At 61.6% G+C, this 22,157-nt stretch overlaps 1 protein-coding gene and 1 long non-coding RNA gene across 3 annotated transcripts in view; one reads left to right on the top strand and one right to left on the bottom strand.

Moving 5' to 3' along the window:
- The first annotated feature begins 2,481 nt into the window (after positions 1-2,481).
- Positions 2,482-22,157, top strand: part of OLFM1 (olfactomedin 1) — a 38,618-nt gene continuing 18,942 nt past the window's right edge. Inside the window, exons 1-3 of one of the 2 annotated variants that reach the window (XM_086324145.1) lie at positions 2,482-2,925; positions 16,801-16,950; positions 21,595-21,750. In XM_086324145.1, the coding sequence (XP_086180271.1) occupies positions 2,860-2,925; positions 16,801-16,950; positions 21,595-21,750 (372 nt within the window). In that variant the 5' untranslated portion in view covers positions 2,482-2,859. Of the gene's footprint in view, positions 2,926-14,580; positions 14,867-16,800; positions 16,951-21,594; positions 21,751-22,157 lie in introns of those variants that run through there. The other variant, XM_086324144.1, reaches the window with a different exon arrangement.
- LOC147362265 (uncharacterized) lies at positions 18,515-20,683 on the bottom strand. Its single transcript, XR_015136062.1, has 2 exons — positions 20,512-20,683; positions 18,515-20,265 (listed from the first exon to the last, which is right to left on the bottom strand). It is a non-coding gene; the product is annotated as an uncharacterized LOC147362265 (long non-coding RNA).

Genomic DNA, 22,157 nt, shown 5'->3' with positions numbered 1-22,157 from the left:
AGCAGAGCTGTGGCCACCTTTCAGCCCAGCTTTGGCCAACCCCAAAGCCGTGGTCGGGAGCAGAGAACTGAGGAAGGGCTGCTGGGGGCGCCGGGGTGGGCACTGGACGAGAACAAGCCCCGACTGTAAGGGGACTCGGTTTGCAGGAGGGAATAAGAATATGATAAACCCTGACGATGCAAACCAAGCCCTGAAATGCAGAGATGCTTCCTTCCTCCGTATCACAGGGTTCTTCCAGGAGATCCTAGCTCGTGCCGTGAAGATAAACGAGCTTTTACTTAGCAACATTTCAGTTTGATTTCGTCTTCCCAGCCTGTCAGGTTCAAGGACAAGCTAGGATTTCCAAGTTGCAAAGCGCGTGGGGGTGACATCAGCTCTGCTCATCTGCCCTCTGCCTTCGGTCTGTGGGCCTGGCACGTCCTGGGTACTTCCTGAGGCCACGGCTCTCTCACTGTTAGCAGCTGGCGTAGGGGCCGCCTCATTGCTGCCCCTGCAGAACGCGTGGGCACGGAAGGGTGACCCCCATGGCCAGAAGTCAGATTTGGTTTTAGGGGACAAGACCCAACACTTGTTCCCAGTACTTCCTCCGCACGCACAGGAACGTCTGCATCACCCCCACCTGGCCCCAGCCCCGCGCGTCCTGGGCCCCAGGCTTCTGTCTCTCCTGCTATGTTCTTCTTTCTGTGTTAGCTTTTCAAGCAATAAAAATAATGAGTCTGTGTAACTCTTTAAAACAACTTTCTTAAGATATAATTCACAAACCACACAATTCACCCACTTAGAGTATACAATCCGATGGTTTTGGTATATCACAGGATCATTTTACCTGTAAAAACTGAATATAGTAAAATATATATTTCCACTGCAGTATTCTTGCTTAGAGAATTCCACGGACAGAGGACCCTGGTGGGCTACAGTCCATGGAGTCACAAAGAGTCAGACATAAGTGAAGCAACTTTGCGTGCACGGATGCCTTGATCTCCAACGTCACCTTGCAGACAAAGGTCCGTCTAGTCAAAGCTATGGTTTTTCCAGGAGTCAGGGACGATGTGCGAGTTGGGCCATAAAGAGGGCTGAGCACCAAAGAATGGATACTTTCAAACTGTGGTGCTGGAGAAGACTCTTAAAGAGTCCTGTGGACTGCAAGATCAAACCAGTCGATCCTAAAGGAAATCAATGCTGAATATTCATTGGAAGGACTGATGCTAAAGCTGAAGCTCCAATACTTTGGCCACCTGATGTGAAGAGTCAACTCATTGGAGAAGACCCTGACGCTGGGAAAGATTCAAGGTGGGAGGAGAAGGGGGTGGCAGAGAATAAGATGTTAGATAGCATCACTGACTCAATGGGCATGAGTTTGAGCCAACTCAAGAGATAGCGAAGGACAGGGAAGCCTAGTGCGTTGCAGTGCATGGGGTCACAAGGAGATGGACACGACTGAGCGACTGAGAAACAACAGTCTTGCTCCCGGATCTCCCGCTCTGGGGATCCCGTGTGAGTTACGCCCCCAGGCTCCAGCTTCCCCACCTGTGATGTAAGAGGCCCGGACTGCTCCACCCCTTGGCGCTCTGCATTCTATGATTAACGGCTGGTAGATATTTCCTTCACAGAGTTTACTTTCCAAAGACTAAACACTGAGAAAGAGATAAGAGGGAGGTTTCTTAATACCTATTACCAGTGTAGCTTCTCAGAAAACAGCGGTGCTTAGGGACGTCTCGCCTCAAATGGGGCATATGATGGAGACTGTGGGGTCTAAGACTTGGGTCTGGGCTGGGAGTGCATGGGAAAGGAGAGCGTGGGGCTGACACAGAGAGGGGCAAGGAAGAAAGCGCATCTCCTCCCAGCTGGAGGGTGAGTCCACGCCTCTGGGTAGGACAGCGGGCCTGCTCCGGGGTCTGGAGGCCCACCGAGCTCTCCTAGGCTCCTGGTTCAGCGAAGGCATCCTGGGGAGGCAGAGTCGGGTCTGTTTCCATCTGAGCACACGTGCACACACCCAGTGGGGACGCACACGCCTGTGCACGCCCGCCCCCATGTATGCATATGATCCAGGAACACAAGGACAGACCCTCAGCCAAGAGGCCCACGTGGGGCAGAAGCCCCTGTGGGCGCCATCTGCTCCCTCTTTGATCTCTTGCTAGGCACCCCGGAAGGACAGGAAGGAGACCTGCGAGGAGTACGGGACCCATCTCGAGCTCTGAGTCCATCCCCCTCCCGGCTCAGAGCCTCAGTTTATCTCACCGAGGAGTGGCCTCCAAGGACACCTCCGGGAGATGGCCAGCCTTTCCATCCTCGGCCTGCGCCCCTCCCTGCTCTGCGTCCACTCTTTGAGTCCAGGGGGGCCCGGATCCCAGAGGCCAGGGGCCTAGAGCCACGCCGCTGGGCCAGCCAGGGTGGAGTTTTCCCTTCCAGTTAAATTTCTCCCGCCTGCTTGATGTCACATCCTGTCCCGGCTTCCCCGCCGCCGCCCTCCCCACCCCCGCGCGTGAGCGTGGCGCGCGGGTCCCCCTGCGCCTCCCCACCCCCGCCCCTTCCCCGCAAACTTTTGGCACCCGGGCCGCCCAGCCGCGCGCCCGAGCTCTGCGGGCGCGGGGCCGTCAGGAGGAGGGGCCGAGGAGGGGCGGAGGGGCGGCCCGCCCCGCCCGGCGACCGCGGAGCCGCTCGACGCGCCGGAGATGCAGAGCGGAGGCTCCGCGCAGCAGACCCCGCGCGCCGCCTGCTCCGGGTGCTGAAGGCGCGGGGACACGGCCGGGCGCCGCCGCGGAGCCCGCAGACAGGGAACGCGTCCGCGTCCACGCAGCCGCCGGCCGCCGAGCACCCAGGGCTCCCCGCACGCCAGGACGTCGGAGGCGGCCTCGAGACATGCAACCGGCCCGGAAGCTCCTCAGCCTCCTGTTCCTCGTCCTGATGGGCACCGAACTCACCCAAGTACGTGCATCCAACGCCATTTTCCTCCCTGCGTGCGAGGCGCCCGCCCGGCCCGGGGCCCGGCAAAGTCGGGGAGCCGCTCCGCACAGCCCGGCGCCCCCCTGGCCCGGGCGCGGCCGCGGGATTGGGGAGGGGACCAGCTGCACCCGGCGTGCAGGAAGGGGTGCAGGCTGGCCCCAGACTGCTGCTGTGTCCCCCAGGACCCTCGGCCCTGACCCCTTCCTCCTGGGCGCCCTGGCTGCCCACTCCCTGCTGAGAAGTTCAAAGGGCAGTGGAGGGGGCCGTTTGGCAGCTATTGTCATCCGGGAGGAAGACCGAGCAGGCGGTCTGAGCTCGGGGAGCTCGGAGGTGGATGTGACCCAACTCCCGCCCCTGCATCCCTGCCTCTGGCTACAGTTGCTGCCCTTGGGGCTCCCGAGCTGGCGGTGGGCATGGTGCCGGGGAGACCAGACCAGGGAGGACAAGCCGCCGTGTCTGAGGCTGGGGTGCATTGTGGGCTCCATGTGGAGGTTTGAGTGGGGGAGGTTGTGGCCACATGCGCGGCATGAAGTGAGTGGCAAGCGTGTGTGAGGACCGCTGGGCATTTTAAGTGGACTGACCATCCCTGAACAATGTATGAATAGAGAGCCTGTCTCTGGCTGGCATTCTCCATTTTCAAATGCATCTGAGAGCTGGCGGGTCTGGGGCGCCGGGCAGGGTGTCACTTTGGCAGCTGGCGGGTCTGGGGTGCCGGGCTGGGTGTCACTTTGGCACCGGGGTGTTGGCAAGAGGCTGCCAGCTTCAGGAGCCAGGCCGCTCAGAGTGACATTAAAATGCCCTTTCCACGGTGCCACTGTGCCACGGTCTGAGCCGGGAGATGCTCTTTGCAGCTGCGAGTCCGGGAGGTTGGGGGGGTGCTGCCAGGAGCTTGGCCCCAGGCACCAGCTGCCCCCAACCCTCCTCTCTTCCCTCCTGCCTCTGCGCCTCCCTCCCTCCCAGAATAAAAGAGGAAACAAAGGAGAGAAGAGAGGGTGAGAGGTGGATCACAGGAGAGAAGGCTCTGGAATAAGCGGCCCTTGTTTTCGCCGGGAAGCACTTGCCGGCTCCCTGGCTCTGTGGGAAGTGCATGCGGCCCCAGCCCCAGCCCCAGCCCCAGCCGCGGGAGACCCTGCTGGTGCCCCGCAGGCAATCAGCCGTGCCCCCTGGAGAGGGTCCACCCGGTCTCCGGGTGAGTTTTCTTGGCTGCAGGGATGGCCTGGCCGAGGGGCAGACTCGGGCTCTGTGGGTGGACACTGTATGAGTGCACGTGCCCACGCTCACACACGCTCCCACTCCACACACACGAGCACACACGGCAGAAAGGAGCCAGGAAGCATGTACCTAATTTAGACATCTCGGGGAGGAGACGGCTGGTCTGGGTGCCCTGGAAGTGACCACCCTCGGGCCCTTCAAGCCCTACTGGCCTCCTCACCTCCAGGCTCCCTGAGTCTCCATTCCCAGCCCTCCTCCAAAGGTTCACTTATCAGTCTTTTTAAAGATCCCCTGTTCTTGGAAGAAACTTTTGGTCTAGCTTGGGTTGGAAGCTTTGTCTGGGTGGCGAGAGCCCTCACCCGTCCACGCTGTCAGTAATGGACATCCGAGTGTGGCCAGCCCCTGCACACACTCCTGCAGCCACACCATCCCTTCAGGACCCTGGTCAGCTCCCTGAGGCCTCCAGGCCAGGAAGGGAAATGATGTTGTTTTCTTTGGAAGCTTCCTGTTTGCGGAGCGGAGCTGTAGGATCCCTCAAGGGAATGCCTCCCTCAGCACAGCCGACGGGCAGGGCCCTACCCTCCCGGCTGCCTCTGAGTCTGTGCTGTGAGAATCTTCCGTCAGAAGCCTAGTATCCCTAATGGTAATGGGATTTTAGAGCCGAGGCCCAACTGGCAGAGATCACTCTAACTGGTCCACGTCTGTGAAGCTGTCAGACGGTGGCTGGCTTGGCCACCCGCTCCAGAGACCCCGGCTGCCCTGGTCCCACCCAGGTGGGCTTCTTTGGGGTCAGGCCAGGCGCCTCTCTCCTTCGTCAGACCTCTAAGGCAGGGACTGGGTTTGGGGGTAGGTGTGGTACACGGCTGCTGTGAGTCTGAGAGCTCCTTGGAGACACCCCTACCCAAGACCCTTGCTTCTTGATCCCAAAGGGATCCGACTCTGGGAAGCCACACTGCCTGGCGTCAGGAACGATGGTCCCTGCACGTGTGATGGGTGATCACCTCTGGGCTTCGGGACAAGGAGGGCAGGGCAGTGGTGACCGGCCTGGGTGGGCTCCGTCTCCCCCCGCCCTCTTCCTCTCCCGCTTCAAATAAGCTGCCCCCACGGCCGCACCCTCCATCTCAGGGGCCTTTCGAAGAATGTGGACACGAGGTTCCAGGGCCGCTGTGTTTATGGATTAGGGCCTGTCCGAATGGGAACAAGTCAGAACCACGTGGGTGTCACCTGCACTTCACGGACGCTGCTTGAAGGATTCAGGCAGACGGGCGGGGGCGGGTGGAGCGCACATGGCCGGGCCATCTGTTCTCCCAACAGCGCGCTTACGATGAGCCACTCAGTCGAACACCAGCTAGTGATCGATGGCCTACTACGCGCCAGGCTCGTGGGCCCAGATGAACTCTGTCCCCAGACGGAAAGACGCTTGACTGGGTCTCGTGCTGTAGTTTTTAGGACGAGGCTGGCGTTTGCAGCTCCTTGAGAAGCACCACCAGAGCTTCCCAGCAGAATGCAGAACTGGATCTGCATCTTGGCGGAGGCACCCTGCCCACCCCAGCCCAGCTCACCTTCCCTTGCAAGAAGCACATGGCCCCCCCGTGTGGCATGGCCCAGAAGAGGAGGGCAGCTCTTGACAGTGACCCTGGGCTGAGCTGCCCCTCCCCTCGCAGCCCCACCAGCCACTCTCTGGTGATCTTGAGAAGGGCTCTGAGCTTCAGCCTGAACGTCCACCCTTTTAAAAGAAGAGCATGAAACCTGGTGAGGCTCGAAGATGCCTCCCTTGCTAACCCCGCTCCGGTCCTGTCCTCCTTTCCTGCTTGTGCAGCTCTCTGATACCAGCTGGTCAGGCTTGACACTGGCACGCCTGGGCGGGCGATGCTGAGTCCAGGCCTGGCCGTCTGGCACACGGGCCACGGTGCTTAGTGGGGGACTGAGACACTGCCAAGCCGGCTTGTTCGAGAGGCCCGAGGACGCTGGGGTCGGAGTGGAGGGAGCTGAGCGTGCTTTGGAGAAGGGATACCATTTGCACCTGCTGAGCCCGGGCAGGGAGATGGGGAGGCACAGGTGGGCGAGGGGCGCTGCACACAGAGGCCACAGCACGCAGACGGGCCCAGAGCCTCGGCGTTCAGCAAAGGAGCGTTGAAGGATTAGCTTTATCTCTGGGGTGAAGTGGATCCCTTTTCATTAGTCCCCAGGCCGGGCGTGGCCTTTCAGAATGACAGGCCCTGACCCCTTGGGGTGGGGGTTCCAGCTGTGAAAGGCGCACGCGGCACCTCGTAGCGCCAGCCGTCCCCAGGCCCTCAGGGGCCCCCAGGCTTTACAGAGTGACTGGTGACGCTTGTCCGGAGCCTGGGGAGCTGCGTGCAGGTCTCAGCATCCAAAAAGAGGCGTGAGTGGTCCCCGGGGCGGGGTGGGGGATGGGTCCTGTGAGCCGGCAGGCAGGCGTCACAGCGGGGCCGACGTGGAGCTGACCACTGAGGGCCCTCTCTCTTCAAACCTGTTCTCTCCTCCTCATATCCAGCCAGACTGAAGACCCCAACCCACTGCCCTGAACAAACCGAACAAGAATAAAGCTGTCCATTCAGACAGAAGCATGATTTCTGTCACCTGCTTGAGTCGGAGCCGGGGCTCAGCGATCCCACTGACGTCCTGTCCACCTGCCCCAGGCCCTCACTCCCCAGCTCTTTGGTCCACTTGTGCTGGGGTTAGTGGTCCAGGGGGTGGGGGGTTCAGGACAGCTGGGCTCAGAATGCGTGCAGTTGACTTCGTCTCTGCAGCGAGCTTGGCCACTGCCTCGGGGGCTGCCCAGAGGCTGCCCAGGAGGTGCCCTCGTCTCTGGGCAGAAAGGCCCTGGGACACCCTCTGTGACACCCGGGGGCGGGGCTGTAAATCCCCGTCGTGAGGCAGCTGCTTCCTCTCTGAAAGCAGTGTGTCCCTCGTCCCACCGACTCCAGCCTTCCCCAGTGGAAAGAAAGGTGATGTTCTGCCTTGGGTTGTATTTATCACCAGAGTTATCGGGCCCTGTAATCAGTATTAACACTGGGTGTAAAGTCATACAAAACTAATTACTGGCTAAACCGAATTAGATGCAGGCCGCTGAGGGCGGGGCAGTGGGGACAGAAGCTGTTCTCGGCTCTGGGGGCGCCCCGCAGACGCTTCACCCCCAGGGCAGCAGCCTGAGGTCCCTCCCAGGGCGGCTCAGATAAGGGAATAGAAACTGCACCAGAGAGATGCACCGTCTTCATTTTTTCAGATGATTACATGTCAGAAACTTGGCCGGGAGCTGAAGGCACTAGGGGGGAACCAATTGTGAGGGTTAATGTCCCCGCGTGTCGCTGAGCGCCGGCCCCTCCCCACCGCGGGGCCTAAGCCTCAGCGCCCTGGGCTACTGTCCGCAGTCTCCAGATGAGGAGGCCGAGGGGCGGGTCGCGGGCGGTGAGTCACCTGCCCAGTGGCCCAGCGCGTAGGTGACAGACCCTGGATGCGGCCCAAGTCTGCCGGACACCCGAGTTCATGTTCTTGTTACGACAGAGAGAGAAACACAAGAGCAGGGAAATGGCATCGCTGAGAACCAGCAAGGAGGGGCACTGTCAGGCCAGCTCCCGTGGCCTTTGGAGAGGGTTTGAAAGCCGGGTCTCTAACTGTGTGGCCCAGCGCTCAGCCCGCTCTGAACCTGGAGCTTTGTGAACCAGGGCCCGCGGGGGTCAGCTGCTTCCCGCCCCTGAGCTGGAGAGAGCCAGCAAGCCCTTCATCCCGGGAGGGGAGGGCGCCTTCGAGGGAGCACTGGTCATCACCTCAGCTCTCTCCCGCCTAAAGGGAGGCTTCACGCAGGGAGCCGTGCACTGCCTGACTCTGTGAGCGTCTGCGCAGGGACTGAGCTCCAGGGAGTAAGAAACAGGATACGGCCCTTCTTAGCGTGTGTCCCCTCTGAACCTCCGAACCGGCCCCAACACCCGGTCACACTGTTTGTTACATTTGGTATGATTTGTAATTTGGGGGGAAGACAGCACTTCCCTGAGGGCTCAGCTGGTAAAGAATCCGCCTGCAATGCGGGAGACCTGGGTTCGATCCCTCGGTTGGGAAGATCCCCTTGAGAAGGGAAAGGCTACCCACTCCAGTATTCTGGCCTGGAGAACTCCATGGACTGTGTGGTCCATGGGATTGCAAAGAGTCAGATGCGACTGAGCGACCTTCACTTTTCACTTTCACAGCACAGCCGCAGGAAGGGGGCTCCTCCTTGCCCACAGGTCCCCCCTTCTCCTGCACCCAGTTAAACCCCAGGACAAACGCCAGCTGGCAGTGTGCAATGGAGACGTTTAGAAGACGTGGGCTCCCCGTCTCCTTGCCCAGGTCTCAGCAGTGGGGGCTTGGCCTGCGTGTTCCTGACGTTCAGGCCACGGCATTTAAAAGCAGACCGTCAGTAAGAGGGGGTGAGTAAGAAGCGTCTCCACCAAGGAGTCCAGGGCAGAGGAGGGAAGGTGCCGAAGCCCCAGGCTCTGTCTCGGGGGCACGCTCACCTTGGAGATGCTCGTCTAGGGTGTTCAGTCCACGCAGCATAGTGAGCACACCCTCCGGGAGCTTAAACCCCCCAGCCCCGGTGTCCCCAGGCGCACCCAGCCCTCACGGGGGCTCTGGAGAGAAGGTCACCCCCACTGGCTTCACATGATGCTTTGAGGGACTGAAGGTCAAAGAAAGAACAGAGGTGTGTCCATAAATATTATAGACGACTTTACTCTTCCCTCCGTGAGCTGGTTATAAATCTGACAGCACAGTGGGACCCTGAGAAAGGGTTGTGAACCCTTCTGCTTGGTGATGGGTGGGCGTGCGCCCCGCCCCGCCCCGCCCTGGGCAGCCCCTGAACCTTGCCAGGCGACTCTGCACGGCCGGAGCCAGTGGCGCGTGGCCCCTGGGGAGAGGGCACTGGCTGAGTCCCCCTGTAATCAGCTCGAGGGATTTCTCAGGCCAACTCCACCCGTCAGCAGAGGGGCTACGGTTTCTGAAGCCAAGCCCAGGCTCCACAGGCAGGGGCTGTGGTTGGGCTGAGACGCTGGTGAGGGGTGCAGAGCGGGGCGTGTGCTCCCGGGAGAGGCCGTGCGCGGAAGCTTCTGGAATCCACCTGCAGGGAGTCCTCTGCTCCGAGCGAGTGTTACATCCTGGGGTGTTTCCTGCGTTCCCAGGCGGACCCCAGAGTTGCCTCTTAGACGTCCTCACAACGACATCACTCTAATTCACGCCAGGGTCAGTTACTTACTCAGAAGAAGCCAGGCTGCCCTCAGCTAGGTGTGACAGGGCCCTGCCTGGGAAGGGGGACCCGGAGTTGTCTGCGGCCCCAGAGCCTAGCCCCGACCCCGGCACCCTCTGAGCCCCCCGTCTCTCACAGGCCTCTCCCGGGACCTGGCCCCACTTCTGCTGCGGGGCCTCAGACAAGGTGGGGCCGTGGCTTCCATCCCCGTCTGGGCCGACGGCCTGAGGCGATGGGTCTGTAAGGAGCGTGGGACTTTCCTGAGCGGGAGCAGAGGTTGTGGGCAGCCCAGGGTGGGCCTGGGGCGGCTGGCTCTGCGGGCAGCCAGGGCAGCCGACAGCCCTGCTCGCCCTCGCGGAGGTGGCCCCCGCTTGGGGTCTAAAAGCTGTGTGTCCTGACAGTAGAGCGGGAACGCGGGCTTGAGCAGGCAGCAGAGGAAGGACGGTCCATGGTGGTCCCCCACGGTGGTCCCTCGCGGCTGCTGGGAGGGTGGCCTCCTCCAGCAGCGGAAGGCCAGGTCCTGCCGCCCCCAGAGCTCCCAGGAGAGCAGGAGGAAGGCAGGGTGGACAGAGCAGAGAGGCTCCGCGCCCCTGCTGTCCCCTGCCTCCCCTCCCCTTCTCTCTCTCTCTCCCCCTCCTTCTCTGCGCCCCCACCCCCAGCCACAAGCAAATAGCTGATGGAAATACGGATGTTCTTAAATAGCAGAAAGGCCTCCACACTGTCCTCTGGGGTCTGCCTTGGAGCACGGGAGGCTGGCCCCGGGCCCTGTAAGTCCTCGTGAGCCCCATGGGCCTGTTTCCTGTCCGTGGAAGGGAGGTGATCAGAGGCGCCTGCCCGACACGCTCCCTCACCCCGCGGCCATTGGGGGGACTCTGTCTGCAACCTGGACCCTGCCTGCCGAATGCCCCTTATAAGGAGGACAGGCTTGGAGGCAGGAGGGCGCGTTCAGTGTTATGTAACGCCGGTCCCCACCTGCAGAGCCGGGAGGCCCGGGGATCCTTGTTTCCCATCTGCCGGTGCCTTTGCACGGAGCCCACCAAGGTCAAGGCTGGGACGGGCTGGCGTGAGGACAGATGACCCAGCCTGCAGGCCCCGCAGGGGCCGGGGAGCGGGCAGAGCTCCCCGCACTCCCTCGGGCTTAGCTGCCCGGAGCCCAGCCGGGCTCTGGCAGGAACAGCGGGGCGTCGTGCCCGTGGAATGGCACACTTGGCAGGTATCTGTGGCCACAAAGACACGGTACTCCTGCACCTCGAGGGGTGTCACGTGGCTCGGGCCACGGTCTGAATGCTTGTGTCCCCCGCCCCCCACCACCCACCAAATCGCATATGTTGAGATACTCACCCCCAGAAGTGATGGCACAAGGAGATGGGGACTTCAGGAGTTGCTCTGCCCTCCTGAATGGGATCGGCCCCTCCTGACAAAGCTCGAGAGCCCCTCACCCCTCCCGCCACGTGAGGACGCGGGGAGGCGGCCCGCACTGGACCGTGACCACGTGGCGCTTTGATTTCGGACATCCGGCTCCAGAACTGTAAGCAGGAAATGTCCGCTGTTCATCAGCCACCCAGCTGGTGGTCTCAGACGGCCCCAAACACCGTGACATCTGAGGGGCGGAGGCGGACCGTGTCTTTGAGCCTGACCCTGGGAGAGGGGCTCCTCATGTGACCTTGGGCAGGTCTTGTCATCTTTCTAAGCCCCAAACGCCTCCTCTGTAAAGCTGAGCTGCCTTGGCACCATCCCGAGGGCAACTGTAAGGATTCTGTGAGTCACTTGCTTCGTGTAAGGGTGTCTGGGGTGCGGTACCCGCTCCTTAGTCCAAAGACGGCTGTTCAGGGCTGCAAATGTAAGTGAGCCCTGGCTCCAAGGAGAGCCGTGTAGGAAGAACACTCGGCTTTGGCCAGTGCCACGGAGCCTTTAATCCGTATGCCTCCATCCTTCAACAAGCCTCAGTGTGCTTTTGGAAGTGCTGTGTAGCTTCTAAATCAAATTACACTTGCCGAGGCTTCTCACGTGACCCTTTCCAAATGCATTAAAAGCGGTCGTCTCTCCTCCTGAATCACAGATCCCGGACACTGGAGAGGAGCTGGGTGGGGGATTAGAAGGGAGTGACCTGCCCTGACCCTCCCAGTGGTGAGAGCCACATGGTGTCGGTTACAGAAGCACAGGTGCGGCTCTGAGCAGCAGTACAGGGTCCCCTCGGGGGAGCCAGCTGCGTCCACAGCCTCTGGGAGGGGAGGCGGGAGCAGTGCGTCTGTCCGATTCTGTATAGCGAGCTGACCGGTGATGAGATGGTGGCCAGGACTTAAGGGCGTCCAGTGGGTGTGAGTCAGCTTTCCTCCCGTCCCTCTCAGTGCTCTGAGCTCCGGGGGGTCCGCTGAGTTCCCAGGGAGCTGTAGGAATTCCAGGGTGCGGCCCCATTTGACAGCAGGTGTGAGTGACCCAGCGCTTTTTAAAGGACTCTTGTCAGCCATGCTTATGGGGATGCCATGGACGCCTCAGGCTCCCCTTCAGGACTGCAGGCTTAGGAGAAACATGATAAGGGGGTTTCGGGTCTCCCGGCTGGCCCTAATTGCCTGCCCTCTGGTGCATCTGGGAGAGCCCCGGGCCGGGGGAGCGGGGCGGGCTGGCCCCTCAACCCTGGGGGCGTCTAATACCAGCAGGACTTGGCTCCATTGGAGCAAATGACCTGGATTTCATTTCCTCCACTGAACAGCCCAGCCAGGCTGACTCTCTTCTAATTTAGAGTACCCATTGTAAATCCCCTGGGACATTACTGCCACAAAATCAGATCAGAAGTTCTTCAAGATCAGAAGAGGGTTTTTTTTTCTTTTTCATTTTCTATGTCTGCACGTTTGGCGCTCACCTTCCTAGAACAGCTCTGGGTGTTGGGAGTTGTTTCCACATCCAGCAGCACTTCCTCCGTATTCGTGTGTCTGTACCAACGGCATCTCTTGTGGGTGGTCTTTAGCTAAAAGCAGCTCTTAGGAGACGCGGTGGGGTGTCTGGGGGCGTCAAATCCCAGCTCATCCCACGCCCATGTGTCAGTTGCCCCACTGAGGGTCCCCTCCGAGCACTGGGTCTTCTGCAAAGCGGGCGTGACGAGGGTGGGCACCCTCCTGGCTGCCACGTCTGCTCTTGCGCTGACTCACTGAAGCCTCATACACCCTGCTAATATGCCCTTTACAGATGGGGAAACTGAGTTATGGGAGGGCTAATTACCTTGGCTGAGGTCACACAACCAGTCAGGGGCAGAGAACCCAGGCTGCCCACACCTAGGGTGTCTGGCTGCAGAATCTGAACACGGAGCAACCCTCTGAGCTGCCTGTCTTGGTCGGTTGGCCGGTTGGGAGGTTTTTGTTCCTGCACGGTGCTGGGAGTCTGCTCCGCCGCGCTGGTGGTGTTTCTGAGCTGGGGGTTACAGCGGCTGCACCGCGCGTCCCGGCTCTGATCCGGGGTCATGCACACAGGAGGTGATAAGAGCCTGCTGCTTCCCGACAGCTCGCGTCAGGGTTTTGCAGACACCAGCCTCGGGTGGGATCTGCAGGGTCCCAACAAAGCGGGGGTGCGTGTCCTTCTGCAGCGGGAAGAGGGGTGTGAATGATTTGGGTCGACACAGCTCTTGGCCCTAAATCGGTGTTGAACGTTCACTGAATGAGAAAGGAGGCGGGTGTGGGGGACGGCGCCCCCTCACCTGGCCGCTGCGCTGGCGGCCTGGACGCCCGCAGAGCCTGCAGTACCCGCCGCCACTGGGAGATGGCGCCCTTCCCCAACTCTTGAAATTCTCTGCCTGCCACCCGAAGGCTGCCTCAGATCCTGGCTTTAAGCAGAAAAACAAGCCCAAGGCGCCCTTTTGGCTCATGGGTCTCGCACCCGCGCCCAGGCCAGGGCCGTCCTGGCTGTTAGAGTCCTCTGTCCCTGGGAGCAGAGAGTGGAGCCCGGGAAGGCAGTGTCCCTCCCCGGTGGCCCGGGAAGCCAGCCCCTTCCCGCCTCTGTCCGCCCTTCTGGCCCGCCCGGAAGGGAGATCGATTTCCACGCAGACAGTGGTGTGGGGCGCTGTCCTCCCCACACGGCAGGGAGGCTTAGCTGGGGGCCCGGAGGGGCACCTTTCTTCTCCGTCAGAAGCTGCCTGCAAACTCTAAAGCTCTGTTAAGATGTATGACCCAGTCACGCTTGTGCTTCAGAGGGGACTTCACATGTCCTGGCATGGATGTTGCCAAGGGCTGGGGAGTTGTGCCAGCCTGCCGTGCCCCTCTGCCCCTCTGCCTGGGCACCAGCTGCCCCCACCCCACAACCCCAAGGAGGAGCCAGTGAGGAAACGCGCCCCTGGCCCACCACCTGGACCACACTCACCCCGGGTGGGGCCGCGTAGGCAACCCCGCTCGGAGGCCTGAGCCCCCAACCCACGCCCAGCTCCTGCCCTGCCGCCGCATGCCCACACCCCTCACAGGCTGACCCGGGAGCCCGCACTGGGCAGTGCCAGGGCTGCCAGCAAAGGCCTGCGGGGTGCCAGCTGCCCTGGACTCCCAGAGGGGCCTCTCTGCTCCCCTTGGCCCTCTCCGCCAGCACCGGGGCTGGAGACCCCCACCAGGAGCTGCGTTTGGAGCCAAGAGTTCGGCTGTCTGGGTTTCTGCTGGGCTTCGAGGGGCTGCGGGGCTGGAGGGGGCCTGGAGCCACCACCTAGCAGGTCCCCAGCAGCCGGGCTAAGAGAGACCTGGCTGGGTGGGTCGGCGGGTGGGGTCTCAGAGCGGTGCCCGGGCCTAGCTGGCCGGCGGCCTTGAGGATGGAAAAGCGGAGGCCCGCCCAACCCGTGCGCCGAGGCCGCCGTGTTTGAGGACGGATTTTGATGACTTGGGGGCGGTGGTCTGTCTTTCCTCGCGGTCGACGGGGCTCTGCAGACCTCGCTGCCAGCAGCCAGGGGGCGGCGGGGAGCCGGAGTGGAGAGGAAAAATCCACCCATTTCCTGGGCAGATTGCGTCGGCCGCCGCCCGGCCGTGTCCCCGCCTCCTGGCCGCGGCCCCCGCGCGCAGCTCGCGCGGCACTCAGAGCCGGAGCCGGAGCCGGAGCCGGCGGCCCTTCCCGGCGGCGGGCGGGCGGCAGCGGACGGCGGGCAGCGGCGAGGCGGCCACTCTCCCGGGCGCCCGGAGCGGCGCGGCTATGGCCTGGGCGCGCGGGGTGACGGCGGCGGCGGCGGGCGGGCGGCGGCGGGCGGAGGGGGCGCGGGGACACGGCCGGGCGCCCCTGCCCGCCGCGGTGCCCGCCGCCTGAAGGCTGCCCGGGGCGCGGAGCCGGCGCCAGCGGGGCGCGGGCGCAGGAGGCGTTCCCGGCGCGATGTCGGTGCCGCTGCTCAAGATCGGGGTTGTGCTCAGCACCATGGCCATGATCACCAACTGGATGTCCCAGACGCTGCCCTCGCTGGTGGGCCTCAACACCACCAAGCTCTCGGCGGCCAGCGGCGGGACGCTCGATCGCAGCACCGGCGTAAGTGCGCCCGCCGCCCGCCCTGCCGGGCCTCCTCCCAGCTCCCTCCCGCTCCCGAGCCCCGGGCGAGCGGGCGCCGCGCGGGGAGCAGGGCGCAGGGGCAAGGGCACGCGCGGGGCCCGCGCGGCTCCTGCGCGCCGCGGTAGCGACCCTGCTCCCCGCGCCCGCAGCCTCGGCCACTCCGCCGGTCGCGGGCCCTTCTTGTGTGGCGCTTCCCGCCTCGGTCCGGTCCCCTCGCGGGGGCCTCCCGGGAACCTGCCGGGGACTCGAAAGGCTAGGAGTCCACACTCAACTAATATGCCCTTGTTGACAAGGTTTGGAAACTGAGGCAGGGGTCTTGAGGACTTGTCCAAGGTCACTCAGCAACTCAGTGGGAGACGCGGTGGCCCCCGTCCGGCCGGGTCCAGTCTGGGCTCGGAGCTGAGCCCGCCCCACTTGGCAAAAGCCGGACTGGACCGGCGGAGTGGGGCCCGGGCGGCCGGGCGGCCGGGCTAGGAGCTCCAGCCCTCGGAGTCCCGAGGCGCCTTTCTCCCCAGCGCAGGCAGAGGTCCCCGGGTCCCCTCGGCGGAGGGTGCAAAGGGGCCGGTCGGGGCCCGGGGGTGGGGGGTGCGCAGCCGCGGGACTCGCGCTTCGCCCTCCGCGCCCCCTCCCGCCCTGCCTCCCCAGGCGCTTCTCGTCCCTTCTCGGTGCCCTGGGGGAGGGGACGAGCGGCGGGCCGCCCCTGGGCTCGGCGGACTCAGGCGGCGGCGGGAGCGGGCGGGCGGAGGACGGGGCGCGCCCCAGGCCGGCTCCCCCTCCGGAAAGGAGAGCTGAAGGACACGCGCCCCTCTCGCGCTCCGATCCCTCGGCTGTGAAGGGCGCCGGGCTGTAAGGGGTCTCCCGGTGACCGCTTCTGCCACCGGCACCCGTTCACCTCACCTGCCCTTCTGAGGACTGCGTGCAGCCGCCTCCTTGCTGATGACTTTGTTCCTGCCCCGGGGTCCTGTGCCCCTGGGGCTGGAAATGAATGAAATGCAATGTTTGTACCCTGGACTCCGTCCACCCAACTTCTTCCCATCCCCACGCTAAAAATAGAAGGGAGGTGACCTGCGGCCACCCGGCAGGCTGCAAGACCTGTGCTCAGGGGGAGTTTTCAGACGGTAGTGTCCACCCCGGGTACCTGGCGGTCGGGACCACCTGAGCTGGGCTGCAAGGTGATACCAGCCATGTCTGCGTGTCAGCAGCCGTGTGCAGCTCAGGTGTGGTGAGGGTGCTGGGCACGCCTAGGGCTGAGGCTGGGTGTGACCCCTGCACAGCGTGTCACCAGCAACTTGGCGACATCTGCCAAATGGCTCGTGGGCGGCAGCCTGTGTTGGGTGGAAGCCCAGCGTCCCCTCAGGGGCCTTCACTAGGCAGGCGGTGGACACGGCCGGGGCCTGGGGTCATCCCAGCTCCGGGCTAACAGGCAGCTGGATCCTGGCTGTTCCTCCCCAGCTTCGGGGAGCAGCGGAGCGCGACTGCACCAGCCACCCCTGCTGGCCTTACGGGAGGAGATCTTATTTCTGAATTATGTGCGGCTGTGACTCAACCAGCCGCTTGCTTCCCTGCCTCGCTCCTCACCCAGCTCACAGCCTCTGCTCACCCCTCCCTTCCACCGAACCTGTCAGCTGGGTCAGATGCCAAAACTCTAACCATCCCCTAAGTTTAAAAATCCCTTGAATTAAAAAATATGTTTGAAAGAGCCATGCCTATTAGACTCCCTTCCAGCCCTGGGATCCTGATGGGAGAGCGTCTGGGTTCCTCCCCCATGTGCCCCCCACCCCGCGGTCAGCAGCTGTCTTTGGACTGCTTTTTTTCTGCCCTTTCCTGGGGGCTGGGCGTGGATGGTCATGCCCGGTGCGATGTTCCATGGTCTCACTTTCTCTCCCTCCCTCTCCCTCGCCCCCTGCCCCCAGGTGCTGCCCACCAACCCTGAGGAGAGCTGGCAGGTGTACAGCTCTGCCCAGGACAGTGAGGGCAGGTGTATCTGCACAGTGGTCGCCCCCCAGCAGACCATGTGCTCACGGGATGCCCGCACGAAACAGCTGAGGCAGCTACTGGAGAAGGTGAGTCTTGGGGGCGCGTGGCTCTGTGTGTGTCTGTGTGTGTGTGCCCCCAAGCTGGCAGCAAGGCGTGGCAAGCCTGCAGAGTGCCTCCCAGCTCCGAGGCCTGGCTCTCCCCCAGCATGGCCCGCTGGGAATATTGGTGAATGGATGAAATGGAGGGAGGGAGGGACGGAGGAGACTCCCCCGGGCTGCCTGGAGTGGGGGGAGCATCTCTGCCCGGAGCCACGTGTGCGGAGCGAGGGGGCGTGCGGGCCTCTCTCCCACACCACTGTCTCGGGCTCACGACCACAGCCTGGGGTCCAGAGGGCCAGAGCTTTCCCCGAGCCACACCTGGAGTGCTCCCGTGCCCCCGGGAGCAGGGCCGCGGTGGGGGCTTTTCCCTGCTTCTGGGTGGTTGGACTGAGTGATGGCCAGGAGGTGATCGCTCCTGTGGATGCCTTCCTGCTGCAAAAGTGGATTAAGTCATCACCTTCGTGACCCCCCGGGGAGCAGCACGTGTGGGTTTAATCTGCTCTTTCAGTTGCGCCTGACAAGAGCCGGTGAAGCTGCTTGAGGGTTTCACCCCATTTCAAGGCGTGGAATCTGGGTCCAGGGTGGCGGGCTGACTATCCCAAGGTTGGCAGCCGGCGGGCAGGGGCACCAGCTCTGAGCCCAGCCAGCACCCCCTGCCTCCCACGGAGGCCGGTGCCCCAGATCACGGCCATCCCGCCTCCCGGGACAGTCCACACGGGAGCCTGGGGTCTCAGAACCTGAGCGCCAGGTTTCCCGGGAGCTCCTGGGAGCGGGGGCAGAGGGCAGCCCTTCTGCTCCATCTCCACCCTCCCCAGGGAGACGGCATGCGGCACCTCAGGACCCCTCGCTCACCACACGCACACAGCACACACATACATATGTGTACAACTGCACACAAATACACATAGACACCACATGGAAATGCACACACTCATAAACGCACTCATATACACACACCCCACACACATACACACAAACACACATACACACAGTCACATGCACACCTCACAAGGACACACACCTTACACACATCACACGTAAACACACGCACATGCACCGCACAGACACACACGTATACATACGTCATACACACATCACATGCGAGTGCTCACTTATACACACATACGCCACATGCCTCAGGAAAGCCGTGACTCCTCCATCAGCCGAGCAGCACAGGCTGTGGAGGAGGGGCGCGGGGGCCTGCCCTGGAGGGCGTGGGGGACTGCCCTGGAGGGCGCTGGGCCTGCCCTGGGGGCAGGCCCTCCTTGGGGGGACTGGAGGCCCAGCAGCCCACCCAGTCTGTCCAGTTCAGCGCAGGCCCAGCACATCTGCAGCCCCTCACACAGGTTCCGGCAAAGCAGGCCCTCTCTGGAAATCAGGAGGGCAGGGTGGGGGTTTCCTGGAGCTCTGCCCTCTGGAAGGGGCTGGGGAGGGGCCTCGGCGCCCCGCCCAGGGCAGGAGGATGGCCCTCGAGGACCCCATGCACTTTGCTCCACCATCTTCAGCCACGCCAGGAAATCACTGTAAAAGAATTAAAGAAAAATGCGTGTAACAGGTTTCACACACATTTATTACCAGCAAACTAGACCAGAGCCTAATTGGGCCTTTAATTATTCATGATTGTGGAGGAGGGAGTGGAGCTCGGAGGGGCCTCGGGGGCTGGCGGGCGGCCCCTCGAGCCCTGCTAGGAACCCTGGCCTCGGAGGCACCTTCCTGCCCGCATCCGCCCAGCACAACTGCTGAAAAATTTAGAGCCCGATTTTACACCCTGGCGGGCACTGTGCTCTGAAGCAGAAGCCATCCTCGGTGTGGGGGGGCCTGCCACCCTCCTCCTCTTTCTTTCTGAGCATCTGTTCTCTCCCTGGGGCTGGGGTCCTGTTAAAACCCACCCCAGGAGCTTCCAAAAGGGGAGCCTTGCTGCTGCTTTGCTGAGGCCTGCAGTCTCAGAGGAGCCTGGCCCCAGTGTCCCCTGATCGCAGCCCCCCGCCCCCCGCATTAGAGCCTTGGGCTCTGTCGTCTGTGAAGACGCTCAAGGCCCAGAATTTGAAAGCGTGGGCTCTGCAGCCGGTCCAGGCCTTGCCTGCTGGCTGTCTGCTGTGCGACAGTTGCCAAGTCACTTAACTTCTCTGAGCCTTGCTCTCCTCTGTAATGAGACTTGAACTAGAGCCTGCCTCCCAGGGTTTTGTAAAGATCAGATGAGATCCATAGCCCAGTGCCTGAAACCAAGAAACGTCCCATTAACACTAGTGGGCGGGGTCCCCTCCAGGCCCGGGGCGTCTGCCCCTCAGTTGCTGCCGCCCTGCCCGTCTCAGCACCTGTGGCCACCTTAGGCAGGGCGGGGAAGGGGTGCCCTGTGCCGTTGGCAGCTGTGCGAACTTCAGCTCCTCAGCTGGCTTCTGGGGGCACATCCTACAAGGAGGAGGATGCTTGTGCTCGGCGGAGGGCCTCCAGGCTGCAGGTCTGAGACCCAGGGGCCTGACTGCCATCTGGGGCTTGATTATCTGCTCTGATTGGAGGGAAAGGGAGGCGCTCGCCCAGCCTGGGAAGGACTGGCGGAGGGTGGGGGGGCTCTATAGGGCAGATGAGTAGCTTGGCATCTTTAAAATGTGTTTCCTAAATTTAAAATTTGATTTTAAACCATTTAAATTCATTAAAACAGGACTTCCCTGTAGCTCAAATGGTAAAGAATCTGCCTGTGATGCAGGAGACCCAGGTTCGATCCCTGGGTTGGGAAGTTCCTCTGGAGAAGGGAATGGCAATCCACTCCAGTATTCTTGCCTGGGGAATTCCATGGACAGAGGAGCCTGGCAGGCTACAGTCCGTGGGGTCGCAAAGAGTCAGACATGACTGACCGACTAACACACACAAAAATTCATTAACAGCATCCTTCTCTGGCATTTGAACAGCCGGGAGGGCTGCGTGTGGACCCCTGAGAAGACCAGGCTGAAGCCAGCGAGGGCCCAGCCATTTCTGTGCAGCAGAGTCTAGTCAGCAGCCTTGTGGGTTCTGCTGTGGCTTCAGGAGTCCACCCAGGAGAGGGAGGGGGAAAAGGGGTCTTGACTGCAGCTGCCGTTTCTGTTCCTTCCTCCCACTATGGCTGTGCCTCAGGGGCCAGACCGTGTGTGGGTAACAGGTGTGAACGAGGCCCTTCCACCTCCCTCCTGGTGGTTGAGACAGGGATGTGGGTAGCTGCTGTGCAGGCCTGGTGCCAGCAAGGCGACGGTGTTTCCAAGTGGTGTGTGGCCACTTCTGGCTTGGCACATCAAGGAAGCCTCCCTGGAGGAGGTGGCATTTGGGCTGGGCCTGGAAGGATAAAGGAAATACAAATTTTCTCAGAAGTCCACAGTTACCTAAAGAGACAGAACAAACCATTGGAGCAGGGGGAGATGGGGGACAGGAAGACCTGAGGTAATAGAGCAAATATATTTGAGTTTCCCCTGAAGCATCCAAAGAGAAAGGGTCAGAGGGAGTCATAGTCACCTACATGCTGTATATTATAAACCTGAAATTTTAAACCGAATTCATGTGTATTACTGTCTAGTAACAAACCATAGAACCCGGGCATTCTTCAGCACCAAGTTGAGCAGCATCAGTTTTTCCTACTGAGAAGCCTCTTGGTCTTTTATTTGGTGGGGGGACTGCAGTATCATCTCTTCTTTTACTGACCAGGCAAAGCTGAGCCTCACACCCAAAACAATTTTGTTCCAAAAAGGGAGGGTATCTGCAAATTCAGGAAAAAAAAGAAAATCAGAAATAAAGATTTGCGATTATGGAGTTATCTTCCCGCTAGTGATTGGATTCAATTCTGAGGAGGTGACCCAGACAGCCACTGTGCACCTCTTTCCTCCTCCCCACCACCCTGAATGCCTGGGCACAGAAGGGCAAGCCCGTTTCCTGAAAATAGAATGCACTGGCAGGTAGCTGCTCTAAAACTGTTTTTCTTTTGAGCTCTCTGGAACCCTGTTGAATATTAAAGTTTCATCTTGAGACTAGACTCAATTCAGATCTGCCTGTAAAGATGTAGAACAGCAATTCTTCATTTGCTGAGTGATTGATTCCTGACTGTGTTCTGAACGTGCATGTTTGCAGAGCAGTCATCTGCCTGTGATACTGTGGGGTGTGATGGACGGCGTGTGAGATGCGGAAGCAGGGAGCCCGTCCCCTGCTCCCCGAGCACCGCTCTGTGCCCTCAGCCCTCTCAGCGAGACACCCGGCGAGGTTTAGGGGAGGGAGCTGTGCCCGGAGGTAGAGGAGCCCCGCCACGCCGTTCATGTTTCTTGGCGTTTGTGCGTGATGCAATTCATCCCTCAGAATAGACGGAATCGCCTGTCCCCCCCCGAAGGAAAAGGCCACCCAAAGCCATAAGCCTGGAGCTTTGACCAACAGGGAGCCAGAGGTCCCTGCAGCCTGGTTGTAAGAACACATCCTGGAAGATGGCAGAGGAAACGTTGACCAGACTGTTTGCTCTGTTCAAGGGTTCTTGCTCATAACAGCCCGACACTGGTGATAAACTAGTAAGTCACGCACAGGCCGCCTCTGGCTCCCGGTGCTGTCTCTGTTAGGAGGCAAACACAATCTCCGGGCACCTGCCGCTCGCTCCTTCCCTGAACCTGCTTGTTGCCTTTTTGACAGGTGCAGAACATGTCGCAGTCCATAGAGGTCCTGGACCGGCGGACCCAGAGGGACTTGCAGTACGTGGAGAAGATGGAGAACCAGATGAAAGGGCTGGAGTCCAAGTTCAGACAGGTGGAGGAGAGCCACAAGCAGCACCTGGCCAGGCAGTTCAAGGTACGTGTGTGGCTCCTGCGCCTCCCCTCCCCCCTCCTTCCCCTCCCCCCTTCTCCTCCCTCTTCCACCCCTCCCCCTCCCCATTCCTCCCCTCCCCCATCTCTCCCCTCCCCCTTCTCCCCCTTCCGTCTCTCCCCTCCCCCATTCCTCCCCTCCCCCCTTCTCTCCCCCTTCCATCTCTCCCCTCCCCCCTTCCATCTCTCCCCTCCCCCATCTCTCCCTCCCCCGTCTCTCCCCTCCCTCCATCTCTCCCTCCCCCGTCTCTCCCCTCCCTCCATCTCTCCCCTCCCTCCATCTCTCCCCTCCCCCATCTCTACCCTCCCGCCTTTTCTCCCCTCCCCTTCTCCTTCCCCCACTCCCCTCCTCTGAGACTGTGATTCCCGCTCCTGCTCCCACTTTCCCTCCAG

The sequence above is a fragment of the Bos grunniens genome, chromosome 11, assembly GCF_055505025.1.
Source record: "Bos grunniens cultivar Pamir isolate PY7600 chromosome 11, Bosgru_T2T1.0, whole genome shotgun sequence".
Taxonomy (NCBI): Eukaryota; Metazoa; Chordata; class Mammalia; order Artiodactyla; family Bovidae; genus Bos; species Bos grunniens.
The sequence above is the reverse complement of the archived record's forward strand: the minus strand, read 5'-3'. Positions and strand labels throughout refer to the sequence as shown.